A 14,042-nucleotide genomic window follows, 5' to 3' on the forward strand; every position below is an offset into this window, starting at 1 on the left:
GTCTGCTTTGGAGTCCTAATTCCAATACCTCTTCAGTTTTCTCACCTGTAAAACAAGAATAGTATTTGTACCTACTCAATAGGGTAATTTTGAGAATAAAGTAAAATAATAGATGTAAAACACATAGAGCCCTAGTTTATTTGAAGCACTTGATAATTTATATCATTAGTTTTATCTTCATTCACATTATTTTATGACTATATAGTACCTTACTCTGGCTACATATAATAGAAAGAAAACTCCTTCTCTTCTGCTGCTCAAACATAGAAATACTGAATTATGGCACCATGTTTGTGTTTGTTCAACAAGTATTTATTTAGCATCCATGCTGAATGAGACATTATATGGAGAATGACAGAGCTACACTGATGACTCATACACAACTTGGGTATTATTCCCATATTTTCTACCAGATGTCTTTTTTCATTCTGTACACATAAATGTATTAAAAATCCATTGATTATCTATTCAAGAAATTGTGCTAGGCATTGTTTAGAAATCAGAGTTGAAAGAGAAAGCATCTGTCCTTGGAGAGAATATTTATATCATGAGACAAGACATAGATAATTCAAAAAAATACAATAGTCTCAAACTGTTATAGTATTAATTGGTATGTCAGTGTTGTAGAAAATACAACCTTTGTATCCAGAAGAAAAAAGGTAATTGTGGATTATAGGAGTTTTGGCGTTTTGCTCTTTGTCTTCATGATAATACCTTATAATTGATTTTTAAGGATGATTATTTTGTTTTATAAAAGAATACAAGTTTACTACAAAAATATAAGTAATATGGAAGAGATTTTAAAAAAGAAAGCAATATATCTCTTATGATCTTATCTTCCTTGAATAACTTGCTAACAATCAATAGAATGATTTTAAGTAGATGCTTGGGGAGTGGTTGTTTAAAAATGAGATCATATTCTATATGCTCTTTTTAAACAAAATAATTTAAATTAATATAAAGTAAAATTGAAGGACATATTAATTTTCAGATAAAAATCTTTACTTGGAATACTCTAAATTATTCATAACTGTTTAGGGAAAATGGTGATACAGAACTAGCAAATGGGATCATTTTTTTAACTTCATATTTTGAACTTAGGAGGTATTAAATAACTAAATTCTATGAAAGATGAGGTTAATATTTTATACTATGTTTTCCCCAAATGCTCAGCTTTCCCATTCCATGATTACTTTTATTTCAAGATGTTTAACATCTGCATTTTGTAGTGCAAGCATAATCCCCTTGATACTTGCTTTTGTTCTGTATGTACTTGTATTCAACTTACCATGTCTTCTTTTGTTAAACTTTCACATTTCCATTTTGTTTACTTTGGTTCTTCTTTTCTTTTTAAACAATTTTTTAATGTTTTTTATTTATTTCTGAGAGAGAGAGAGCGAGCAGGGGAGGGTCAGAAAGAGAGGGAGATACAGAATTGGAAACAGGCTCCAGGCTCTGAGCTGTCAGCACAGACAGCTCGAACCCACGAACTGTGAGATCATGATGTGAGCCAAAGTCGGACGCTTAACCGACCGAGCCACCCAGGCGCCCCTACTTTGGCTCTTCTATTTGTTGCCCAGATTTTCCTGTTATTTAAATTTTGATTATGGTTTCACTTGCATATTGAACAATGATAAAACGTTTGTATTGAAAGCCATTGGTCCACTGTTCTCCTCCTCATCACAATTCCATTCCCCATAGAACCCCAGGAACCACAGCTCTTTCACATTTTTCTTTTTTGTTATTCTAGTCCATCTTTATAAAAGATACATCTACATACTACTTTTTGATTTACTAATTCCAACTAGTATCTGTTTTCTGTTGTGTGCTAGATAAGGATTTTAATCTTCTTTAAATATTTATTTTTGAGAGATTAGAGAGAGAGTGAGCACTAGCAGGGGAGGGACAGAGAGAGATGAAGAGAGAGATAATCCCAAGCAGGCTTTGTACTCTCAGTGCAGAGCCTGATGTGGGGCTTGAACCCATAAACTGTGAGATCATGACCTAAGTCAAGATCAAAGCTCAGGCACCTAACTGACTGAGCCACCCAAGTGCCCAGAGGATTTTAATCTTAGTTATCTGATATTTAAATCTCAATTTCTAGTTAAATAATCAGTCATTTTTTACATTATTATGATGGTCAGTCCATTTAGGCTGCTCTAATAAGATACCATAGACAGGGCGGCCTAAGCAACAAACGTATGTCTCACAATTCTGGAGGCTGTAAGTCTGAGATCTGGGTGTCAGCTGATAGATTTCTAGTGGTAACCCTCTTCCAGGATGCAGATTGCTGACTTCTCTCTGTGTCCACACGCAGCAGGAGGGGCGAGGGAGCTCCCTGGAGCCTCTTTTACAGGGGCACTCATCTCATTCATGAGGGCTCCACCCTCATGACCTAATCACCCCCCTAAGGCGTCACGTCCAAATACCATCACACTGGGGGTTAAGATTTCAACACATGAATTTGGGGGAGGACATAAATACCTAGTCCATGACAATGATTATATACACATTTACACTATATCAAAATAGTGTATAATGATTCTACTTCCTTTTATAACTCTCAGGCATTTTGTTTGTTTTGTTTGCTGCAACTAATTTTAACTCATTGTGCTAATTAGCTCATTTTGCATTACGTGCAAAAGATTGTAATATGCCAATCCCGAATTTTTTTAAAGTTCTATCAGAACTGTCAAACTCCTATTCTTTGTGTTTTTTCCTCAGCTTTTCAAATAGAGGAGATAATCTTAGAGTTGCTGTATTTCCTCTGGATCTCCCTCCCCAAATTCTCCATTCACCTGTGATAAGTCCCCACTGGTCTCTAGGCCTCTTGAACACCTGTCATCATGGAACTTTCTTATTTTGATGCTTTACTTCTTTTATTGTAGCATAACTTACCTGTACAATCTAAGATACACAGATGAATAAGCTTTTATATATGTGTATTTTGTGTGACAGCATTCAGACCAAGAGAAGGACATTTCCAGAGTCCTGGCAGGTTCTCCCATACCTGTTCTCATTCGTGTATCCTATGCCCAGATATTCTATCTATGTCATCACGGACCTTTTTGTTTTTCTGTCTTTGAACTTCATACAAATACAATCATACAGTATAAACTCTCTTTCTTCTTTCATTCCATATTATGTCTTTGGATTCATCCATGTTGCATGTAGCACTGTTCATTTTCACTGCTGTACAATATCATATTCGATGGTATGGATATACTAAAACGTTATTTTTGCAAGAATTTTCTTATAATTCTTGGCTTGAAGTTGCTCTGAAGAAATCTATGATCATTTTAATATTTTCCTCCTCCTGCGTAATTTGCTTTTCCTTCCTGAATATGTGGAGACATTTTACAATAATCATTAAACCTTAGGGCAATTTAATCAAGATAGGTTTTCCTTAACAATTTTTCTTAGAACATGATCATTCCCCACTGATACATGGAACTGATTCCTTTTTCTTTATATTTTAAGGACTTTTAAAATTATGTTTTAACGTATTTTAATGTGTCTTTTATTCTCTTGTACTTCAGCTTTTAGATTGTCTTTATATTGAACCTTTTCCTTGTTTGACTCTTACCCAGATATACCATATTTTCTCCAGCTGTTTTCACCCTGTTCTCTTTTTTGCATTTACTATAAAAAATCAAGCTTTTCTTTTAGTCTAGAAATTAAAATATTATCTATGTTTAATCTGGTTATTGCTTTTTCTAATTTATATATTATCTGGATAGTAGTACTGTTTTGGCTCTCAGCTTGTCTCCTTACTCTTATATCATTTTAAATGATACTTTTTTTAAAAAGTTAAATCAACTTGTCTTTGAACTATGGTCTTATTTAATCTATGATCTTTTTATACTATAGATAACTTTTATGGAATTTTGCCCCCTGCTTATGATATCTACTAGTCTTTGCATGCTGTGTTACTTTTATTATTTTTATGGTTATATTATCACTGTTAATATTATTTGCCATAATCTTTTCCATAACTAAAAATTTGTGTTGCTAATCTTTTCATCTGGCTCGTGTTTCTCTTAGCTCTGTTTAGGCTTCCTGTTTGCTTAACATTGTGTGGACAAATTGTTTTTAAATTCTCCTCCCTATCTTTTTTGCTACTTGTATTTTTCCTTCCAAGCTACAATTTGGCTGACAAAATTGATAGTCTAGTATTTTATGGCCTTAAGGAAAAGCAGAGGAGAAGCAAAGTGTCCTGCATTATAGTCTGGGTTATAGTCTCTAATGAGACCTGTTATTTTTTTTTTTGTTATGTTTATTTATATTTGAAAGAGAGAAATAGTGTGCGAATGGGGGTGGGGCAGAGACAGGGAGACCCAGAATCTGAAGCAGGCTCCAGACTCTGTGAGCTGTCAGCACAGAGCCCGATGCGGGGCTCGAACTCAGGAGCCATGAGATCATGATCTGAGCCAAAGTCAGACACTTAACTGACTGAGCCCCTCTAATGAGACCTGTTAAATGGTGTCTCCCAGACCTGTCTCCTCTGCCCAAGGATGCACTTGGGTTCTTGTGGAATTTGACTGGCTTTCCTGATTCACCATGGGCCCTGGCTTGTGGAGAGGCCTCTCCTACTTCTGCAGACACCCCCAGATGGGGGAGAGATTCATAAGCACCCTGCTGGTTTTGGTGATGACTCAAGTTTCGTTATCAGTATTGACTATGGGATCAGGGAGAGGTTTAGGATTACTGCTATCCCGTCACAACCTTCTGATTATTTCATCAGCAAGAAATTTAACTTATGACATGCAGTATAGTACCTCCTTATTTGGTTTCTGCTATTGAACTTGTTTCTTTTTCAAATTTTTATTTTTTTGGTATTCTGAGCATGGAAATTCTGTCACCTATCTTTACGCACTCATCTTTGCCTGAAAAAAAGATTTCAATGTTCTTGAGTGTAAATTCTCTCATATCTTCACAGAACAATCTGATTCCTTAGGCAGGGCCTATTTATTTTTTCTGTTGAGTTAGAGGATGAAGAAACAATAGTTCAAAGGAGTTAAATACTGTGATCTAGGTAAATTTTGTGGTTACTGGCACAGCTGTGCCTGGTAGCCCAGCTCCCTGTAATCCCACAGAACATTCTTTTCATCCTACCATGAGATTTCTTTTATTTCGATTGAGCATCCTGGTTCACTTTGGTACAATGAGTAGTGTACTTGCACAAAGCATGAATGGTGTTGACTTAAAGGATTAATTTAATCCTGTATGACTGTGATGGGGATAACATGAATTATATTATTGGTCCTGTAATATTATATTCCCTAAAGAGTATGTAAAAATATTTGAGGTTAGTAATATAATCTGCTGTTAGCATTTCAAACATAACAAAATTAATACATTATTTTCTCTTTTTCCAGAAAATACAAAAGACATCCTAATGATATATGGAGAAGATGCTGAGGAATGGGCTCTGTACTTGAGGGAAGTCTTTTTACATGTTGTGAAAAGGGAAGCGGTCCTGTTATATCACTTGGAGAACTACTCTTTTTGGGATCTGGAATTGCTTAGTTTAAGCTCTTACAAATGTAAATTTTTGATATTATCAAATAGCCTGCTTAAAGACCTAACTCCAAAGAAATGTCAGTTTCTGGAAAAGATACTTCATTCACCAGAAAGTATGGTTACTCTGCTGTGTGGGGTGAAGAGTTCAGATCAGCTCTACAAATTATTAAACATCACCGGAGGCAGATGGGAGATGTCTACTGAGCAGGAACCCGAAGATTACATCGCTGTAATCGAGAGTATCATATTCAAAGGTAGTGTTGCCAAATCTTCTTTATATTTTTTTATAATTAAGAAATTTAAAGGGCTTCTTTTTTGAACCAATGGAAAACCAATATTAGGATACAAAAGAAAATGAACAACGAAAGTTAACTTTATTTCTATGTATGTTACACTTTTCTCAAATGGATGATGGTTCTTAATTTTTAGCTACATTCCATTTTTTAACATTTTATTTTTTTGAGAGACAGAGACAACATGGGGAGGGGGAGAGTGAGAGGGGGACACAGAATCCAAAGCAGGCTCCAGGCTCTGAGCTGTCAGCAGAGAGCCCGACGTGGCTCAAACCCATGAACCATGAGATCATAACCTGAGCTGAAGTTGGACGCTTTACTGACTGAGCCACCCAGGTGCCCCCCCACCCTTTTCTTTCTTTCTTTCTTTCTTTCTTTCTTTCTTTCTTTCTTTCTTTCTTTCTTTCTTTCTTTCTCTCTCTCTCTCTTTCTTTTTCTTTCTTTCTTTCTTTCTTTCTTTCTTTCTTTCTTTCTTTCTTTCTTTCTTTCTTTCTCTCTCTCTTTCTTTTTCTTTCTTTCTTTCTTTCTTTCTTTCTTTCTTTCTTTCTTTCTTTCTTCTTTCTTTCTTTCTTTCTTTTAGCTACATTCCAATGAAGTATTATTAGTTGTTCTAAAATGGTTTACAAATACATTCCTTAGGGTAGCCTGTATGTGATCACACTTGGTAGAACAAATATGGTAGGCTATATATACTATATGTCGTTTGGTTCTAGAAGCTGGTTTCTTGCTTAACTGGTGAGACTTGAGTTAATATCTACCCTGGTACTGTTACCAATCAGTGGCAGTCCAAGCCTTGAAGGCCTGCTTTAGAATTACAGATCTTCTGCTGTGCTGATAACTGTATGATATCTATTATCATGGTATGAAATATTGTTTCTTTTATTAGTTTTAAATTAAAAATTTAGTTTTAATCACATAGCCACATGTTAAAAAGCAGAACACAAAGTTCCTCTTCATTAATTAATTACAGTTCCATGTAATAGTCAAAACTGTGAAGCTGTCTAACATTAAAGTTTGTCCCTCCCCTGTCTCTTCTGCCTCAGCCTGGTGTGGACACAGTGATGTGTCAGCCACATTCCTGGTTTTCTCAAGTCGTGTTCAGCCTTTTGTCCCCAGTGTTGGGTGTCCCCAGTGTCCCCAGCACTGGTTCCCTCTTGTACAGGGAAGAGGTGGTGTTCTTACTTTCTTTTGACCATATCAAATATTAAGTGTGGCCTCTTCTTGGGGCTTATTTCTGGGTTCTTTGAGTTCCCCTCATTCACTGGTGTCACCTACTGCTCCTCACTGAGATGAATGTGCCCTCTCTTCAAGCTCCTACTTACGGTGGTCCACCTGCTATGGTTTCTTACTGTTCATATCTATGGCTCCCTCACCTGTCATTTTGATGAAAGCACTCTGACATGTCTCCTCGCTGGCCTTTTCTACCACTTGGCCCACATCTGTCTCTAAAAACACTTGTGTCTTTTCCCTGTCAAACTCTGGGGTATGTGCCATTTTCAGTATACCCTACACTATCCTACCCTGGGAGCAGCTACACAGCCATAGTGTCTTGCCTTTAGTCATTTCCAAACATGGGTCTAGCACGAATCTTGTTCTGCAAATCCAGAGAACAGATGCCAATCACAAGAGGTTTGCTGGAGGCCCTTGTCACTGTTCTTGAAGATGGTGCGATCCATTAGTCTTTCCCATGGGGGGATGGTAGGGTGCACAGCACACCAACAACTCTCTTTCAAAATTCCTCCTGGGGCGCCTTGGTGGCTAAGTCGGTTAAAGCATCCGAATCTTCCTATCAATTGAGGTCATGATCTCACCATTTGTGGGATCGAGCCTTGCATCCTGGCTCTGCACTGGCAGCGCTGAGCCTGTTTGGGATTCTCTCTCTCTCTCTTCCGCTCTCTCTGCCCCCTCCCCCACTTGTGCGCATGCACACTCTCTCTTTTTCTCTCTCTCTCAAAATAAAAAAAAACACATTAATTTAAAAAAATCCTCTTCCTATATTTTACATTCCAACATCTTCAAATTCAGTAGATTCTAAGCCTTGTTTTATAGTTATCTATTGTTGCATAACAAATTACCCTAAAATTTAGCAACCTAAAACAGCAGATGATGATTGTATCACAGTTTCTACAGTTAAGGAATCTAGCAGCTGCTTGGCTGGAGGTTGTGGATCAGGGTATCCTGCGAGGTTGGAGTCCAGCTGCCCGGAGACCCAGTCATCTGTCCACTGGGGCAAGATTTATTTTTAACAGGAGCTTACCTTGTAGGCTAGTTTGTTATTATTTTTTAAATCATCTTGTTGGATGAAAGTCACCCCTTATAGATTCCTGAGGAAGGGCCTTTGGAAGCAATGTTTCTGAAATCTTGTGTATTCAGAATGCTTGCATGTTTGTTTCTTGGAGTATAGTTTGGCTGAGGGCCATGTCGCTCATCTTTCTTTTAGCATTATAGAGTTTAGATAATTCTTATTTACCTGGCTGAATAAATAATTCTTGATTTATATCTGAAGTCTAGTGACTTTCACTAGAATTTTATCCTAGTGCTGACTGTTCAGAACTATTTTGCCCATAGACATACTTATTTTTGTGTTTGTTTTTTGTTTCAGTCTTTCCAAGATGGAAAGCATTCAAGCATTCTTGACTTATATCTTTAAATTTTTGTACTATTACTATATTATTTGCACTATTTTATTATTATTTTCTTTTTCGGGCATTCCTTTTATATGTATGTTGGGTTTATGTTGTCTGTGTTCTACTCTACAGTTTTTCTTGAATTCTTTGGCATTTATTATTAATATATATTTATTTAGTTTGTGTCTACTACTTCAGTCCTTACTACCTTCTTATGCTTTCAGTACTCTCTCTTCCTCTGTATTACTTCCAATTTCTCCTTCATTTTTATGGTACTTTTCCTTTTTTCCATTATGCCATTTGGTTGAGCAGTGGAAGCTTACAATTGATCCTTTGTTCTTGTACTATTAACCTCGCCTTCACATGTTGCATTTCTGCTGTGTATAATTGCTTGAAAAAGATGATTGTTATTCATTACATTTAAAAAATTCATGGTGAAGTATTTGGCCACAATTTTCAGCTTCTCTTATGGTAACATATTTTTAGTATGTGTTTCCCTGTGTGCCACTGGTTTTCTGCACACACACCCCCCACTCCCCAACTCCCCCACCCCTTTCTCTTGCTCTTGTAGTATCTTTATATAGATCCCATGTGGTCTTGTTTCTCTTCTGTATCACCGAACTGAGTGAGTTTTACTTGGTCTAGCCAAAGGAGAGAGGCAATGTGGGTTTTGCTGTTTGTTTTGTTCTGTTTCTCCCACGTACAATGTAAGACTTGACTTCTCTGTTTCCACAGATATAGACTGCTTTTATAAATCCATCTTTTCTGTAAAGTTCCTCATTTAGCCTCACTTTCTCTGCGTTTCAGAGCCGTACTGCTTCCACAGATACTTCTACCTGAGACTGCTGCACTGTGTCTACAATATAAAGAGGCATGGCTCCTGGACTTAAAGAAGGTTATATTTTTTAGCTCTTTTTGAAATCTGCAGCTTCTGGATTATTTCTTCAAGGTTTTTTTCTTTATTTCCGCCTGCACACCCTTTCACTCAGTCTTCACTGATTTAGGAACCATTCCATTGACCCGGAGGTCTAGGATTTCACTGTTTCCCATTTTTAATAAATAGGGCATTTGCATAATTATTTTCTGTTCTCTATGTTTTGGAATGATTTCCAGTAATAAAAAGGAGGAAACGTTGACTCGGCATTACAATTTTCAAATTGGCAGTCCTCAAGTTTCCTATAATCTCTGTTTTTTTCCCTTTTTTTTACTACTCCCCAAGTACATTATGGGGTCTTTTTGTTTATAAAGGGAAAATGTTACAGTTGGAAATTATGGAAAAAATGACAATGATGCACATAAAGTACAAGTGATTTTATGCCCTGAGACAGAGGAGCACTAAAAATTGGTGGCACAAATTTTGTGTGGTTCTCCACAGCCATCGTTTCTATTTCCTGGAAGAGCTCAGGTTGTTTTGACCACTTAAATTATGATGTTACTGGCAGGTAAAAATGTCGAAGACTATCTTTTTGCTGTTTTACTTATTTTATTTTATTTTATTTTATGGTGATTACCTTTGAGTGGCTATGTCAATGGTGCTCTGCTATATCTTCAAATTATATTTCCATTGATATTTGATAGGGGTAAAGCTTACACTTTATGAACAACCTAGGACTATTTTGAAGACTATTTTGAAGCTCCCATTTTTTAGTTTTCAGTTTTAGACTCTGATTTCTTAGAGTAACTGAGATGCACCTACCAAATGGAAAATACAAAAAGTTGCATGGGAAAATACATTCCAAGATGATAAGTTTGCCTGAACTACAAGCATGCAATCAGATGTAGATCCATATGGAATTTGCAAACCATGCATAAGAGAACTTTTATGTGTAGGTGGTGTCCTTTGACAAAACTGATTTTAAATGCTGCAGTTTAGGCAATATTAATTTTTTTTCATAAACAGTGTAAGTGGTCTTCTAAAATATGTTGTCCCATATTGCTGTTGCTGTTGAATGTTGCTCTTTGTTCTTTATTGTGACATCTTTTGCTTTTAGACATTTTCAAAGCCTACAGTTTGTTCTGACAGTTGAGTCAGGGCTCTAAAGATTTATTTTATCGTATTCTCATATAGTCTAGTTTTGAAAAATAGATGAAATTAGGTAAAGGTGCGGAATTCAATTTTTATTGTCCCTTTCCTACTCCTCTCTATCCCATAGAGAAATAATACAAAGACGAAAGGAAACTTATTATTCAGAGACATGATAAAGAGAATAATAAAAAAGCCAGAAAGTCATGGAAATAATTAAATGTTCTAATATATTCACATAAGGAAAAGCCAGCGGAGATTTTATAAAACTTAATGAAAAAGAAAGATATTTTATAATTTATCAAGGCACCCGAGAAAAGTTTTTAATATTAAAAAAGATGAAAAAAAGATATAGTAATTCATGGCTAATCTGAGTATTTTATTTCCCTTTAAGGAATTAAGAAAGTTAAATTTCCTGTCTTCTTACTTCCCAGGTTGTGAGTAATGCAAACTGATATGTGTTTTCTACATTTTTGTGTGTGGTACAATCACTTTGATTATGTTTCTTCCTTTATCAGTCTTCTATTTCTTTTTTAATTTTTGGATCTTTACCTCATTTTCTCCATCTAGTCTTTCTACATATATAGGTTTCATATAGCATTGTTTATATAGAATATAAATTATGTAATTTCAAGTTTACATAAGAAAAACTAACATTTTTGTGGGGCAACCAGGTGGCTCAGTCAGTCAAGCATCTGACTCTTGATTTCAGCTCAGGTCATGATCTCAGGGTTCATGAGATCAAGCCCTGCACTGTGCTCTCTCTCTCTCTCTTTGTCTCTGCCTCTCCCCTACTCTCTCTCTCAAAAATAAACTTAAAAAAATAAAGTGTTTAGGTGTAACATCATTACTTTATTGTTTATAGACCTTCCCCTTAAAAAATGATTAGTAATTTCTGTGATCATGGCACATTTCCTGGGTCTCTTTCCTCCCTTGCTCTTTGTTTTTTATTGTGACATCTTTTGCCTTTGGATTTCTTCAAGCCCTGCGGTTTCTTCCGATGTTTGAGTCAGTGCTCTCTAAGCTTTATTTTTATCATATTTGCATGTGTATATGAAAATATAATATTCATGTTTCCTATTTATTTTGTTACTGAGAGTGAGATGGAAAAGGAAAGAAGCCTCTGTTCTTTTTGCAGAATTATAGGACATTGAAACAAAAGTAAAGGAAAGTTTTATTAAAGTATACTCTGAGGGAAGAGTGGACCAGTCAAGAGAGACAATGACCCTGGACATTTTGGGGTGTGGGCTTGGACGAACTTTTTCTTTGGGTTAAGTCCTAGGGTCATAACATTTGAGTGACAGGCCTGGATTATATAATTAGCCAACTAAGCATGTCTTTTTCCAAGATGGTCGGTGGGAAATGGCAACATTATATCTATTCTAGAGACCCAGGTCCAGTCAGGACAAGGGGCTGCTTTCTGCACAAGTGCAACAAGCACGAGGAATTTAACTCTGCCACAAGGATGCTGTACCTGCAAAGGGACTGCTACATGGGTATAGTAGGATGTCCCTGGGCAATCCTCGGTCAGGGCTCTCAGTCAGGACATCTAAGGTCCATCCACCTGTCGCTCAGGCCTAGCTTCCTGCCTAAAAATCCATATTTCAGTATTTCATATTTATCTCACTTTCTTTTTTTATTTTTTTACTAAAAAATTTTTTAATGTCTTATTTATTTCTGAGAGAGACAGAGACAGTGTGAGCAGGGGAGGGTCAGAGGGAGAGGGAGATACAGGATCTGAAACAGTCTCCATGCTTTGAGCTAGCTGTCAGCACAGAGCCCGACGCGGGGCTCGAACCCACGAACTGTGAGATCATGACCTGAGCTGAAGTTGGACACTTGGTCGAGTGAACCACCCAGGCGTCCCTATCTCACTTTCTTCTTTGTCAAACGGTAGATGTAATGGCAGTGGGAACGCTGCTAATTCTTTCATGAAGAACCTTGACATTTTAATTCTGTCATCGTTTTCCCAAACCAAGGATCCTGATGTCTAGCTTCATTAAACCTAAAGAGGAAGCCTAAAATGAAGAATAGCAATGTTAACAGTGGAGTTATTGGAAAAACAAAATAAGAACAAGAACAGCACACTGGAAACAAACTATGCGGAAGCATTTGTTTTTCTTTCCTCCCGTTTGAGCCATGCCCTGCTGTAAAAGCTCTGCTTTGCTGGTCAGCAAGGTCTAACGGACCTCCAAATGAAGCCCATCCTTTGGGTTGGTCATTCAGCTCTCCGAGGGTGTGGCTTCTGCACAGAAGTCCAGGCCACTTCTGCCCTTAATGTTAGTGTACCCTAGGCACGTGCGTACACTAGGGTAATTGCATCACCTCCGGTTGAACAGTCTCCCATTCCCACCTCCCTGCCATGTTCTTATGCTGCCTTCTTTACCTGGCATACCCTCCCCTGTATTTTCAGTTGAAATCCCAGCCATTCTTCAAGGTCAACTGAAAAGCTGCTTTATCAATGAATTCATCACAGATCCCTTCTGCTTGAAAAATATTTTCCTCATCTCTAATTCTATTAAAAATTTATTGTTTACTATGACTCTCAATTGTTTATTATATTTGAAAATTTATTTTCTTCTCCTTACTTCAGTTTTAAAAATGTAATGCTGGTAACTTTCTTTTTAAAACATTTCAGGGGTGCCTGGGTGGCTTAGTTGGTTAAGCGTCCGACTTTCGCTTAGGTCATGATCTCGCGGTTCGTGGGTTCGAGCCCCGCGTCGGGCTCTGTGCTGACTGCCAGCTCAGAGCCTGGAGCCTGTTTCAGTCTGTGACTCCTTCTCTCTCTGACCCTCCCCTGCTCATGCTGTCTCTCTCTATCTCTCCTAGAAATAAATAAAACATTTTAAAAAAATAAAATAAAATAAAAATAAATAAAACATTTCAGCTTTGGGGTGTGTGAGTGGCTCAGTTGGTTAAGCATTTGACTTTGGCTCCAGTCATGATCTCACGGTCTGTGGGTTCAAGCCCCGCGTTGCGCTCTGTGCTGACGGCTCAGAGCCTGGAGCCTTCTTTGCATTCTCTCTCTCTCTCTCTCTCTTTTTCTCTCTCTCTCTGTCCCTCTACCCCTCCCCCACTCACCTTTTGTCTCTCTCTCAAAAATAAATAAAAATTAAAATAAAAAATAAAAAATAAAACATTTCAGGTTTCTAAACATCCAAAAATCAACAAAAGAGTACAAATTGTGCTTTTTAAGTGCAGGTTTATAAATGTTTATTGGTACAGTTGGGCTTTTCTCTTTGATAATTATGAAAAGGTTTACTGTGGTATTCTTGCCAAGAATACATAACCTGAATCTAATCATGATGAAAATGTCAGACAAACTCAAAAGAAAAGATTCCACAGAATATTTTTTTTTGGTACTCTTCAAAAATGTTAAGGTCAAAAAAACTAAAAGAAAAAATGAATTATTGTTCCAAATTCAAGGAATCTAAAGTTATATGAGAAGCTACATACAATGAATAATTTTGAATTGGATGCTGGACTAGGAAATTTGACTATGCAAGAAATTACTGAGACAGTTGATGAAATGTGATTATTGACTGTATATTAGTAGTGTTATAGGATGTTCACTTC

General features: G+C 36.8%; 1 protein-coding gene across 5 annotated transcripts in view; it reads left to right on the forward strand.

Annotated features, from left to right (window-relative positions):
• BANK1 (B cell scaffold protein with ankyrin repeats 1) overlaps positions 1 to 14,042 on the forward strand; it is a 301,708-nt gene that overhangs the window by 29,092 nt on the left and 258,574 nt on the right. For all 5 annotated transcript variants that reach the window (XM_039222222.1, XM_039222219.1, XM_039222220.1 and 2 more), the window contains exon 2: positions 5,379 to 5,777. In XM_039222222.1, coding sequence (XP_039078153.1) covers positions 5,379 to 5,777 — 399 coding nt within the window. The remainder of the gene's footprint in view (positions 1 to 5,378; positions 5,778 to 14,042) is intronic.

Source organism: Hyaena hyaena, unplaced genomic scaffold (genome assembly GCF_003009895.1).
Source record: "Hyaena hyaena isolate Hyena2069 unplaced genomic scaffold, ASM300989v1 scaffold_1084, whole genome shotgun sequence".
NCBI lineage: Eukaryota > Metazoa > Chordata > Mammalia > Carnivora > Hyaenidae > Hyaena > Hyaena hyaena.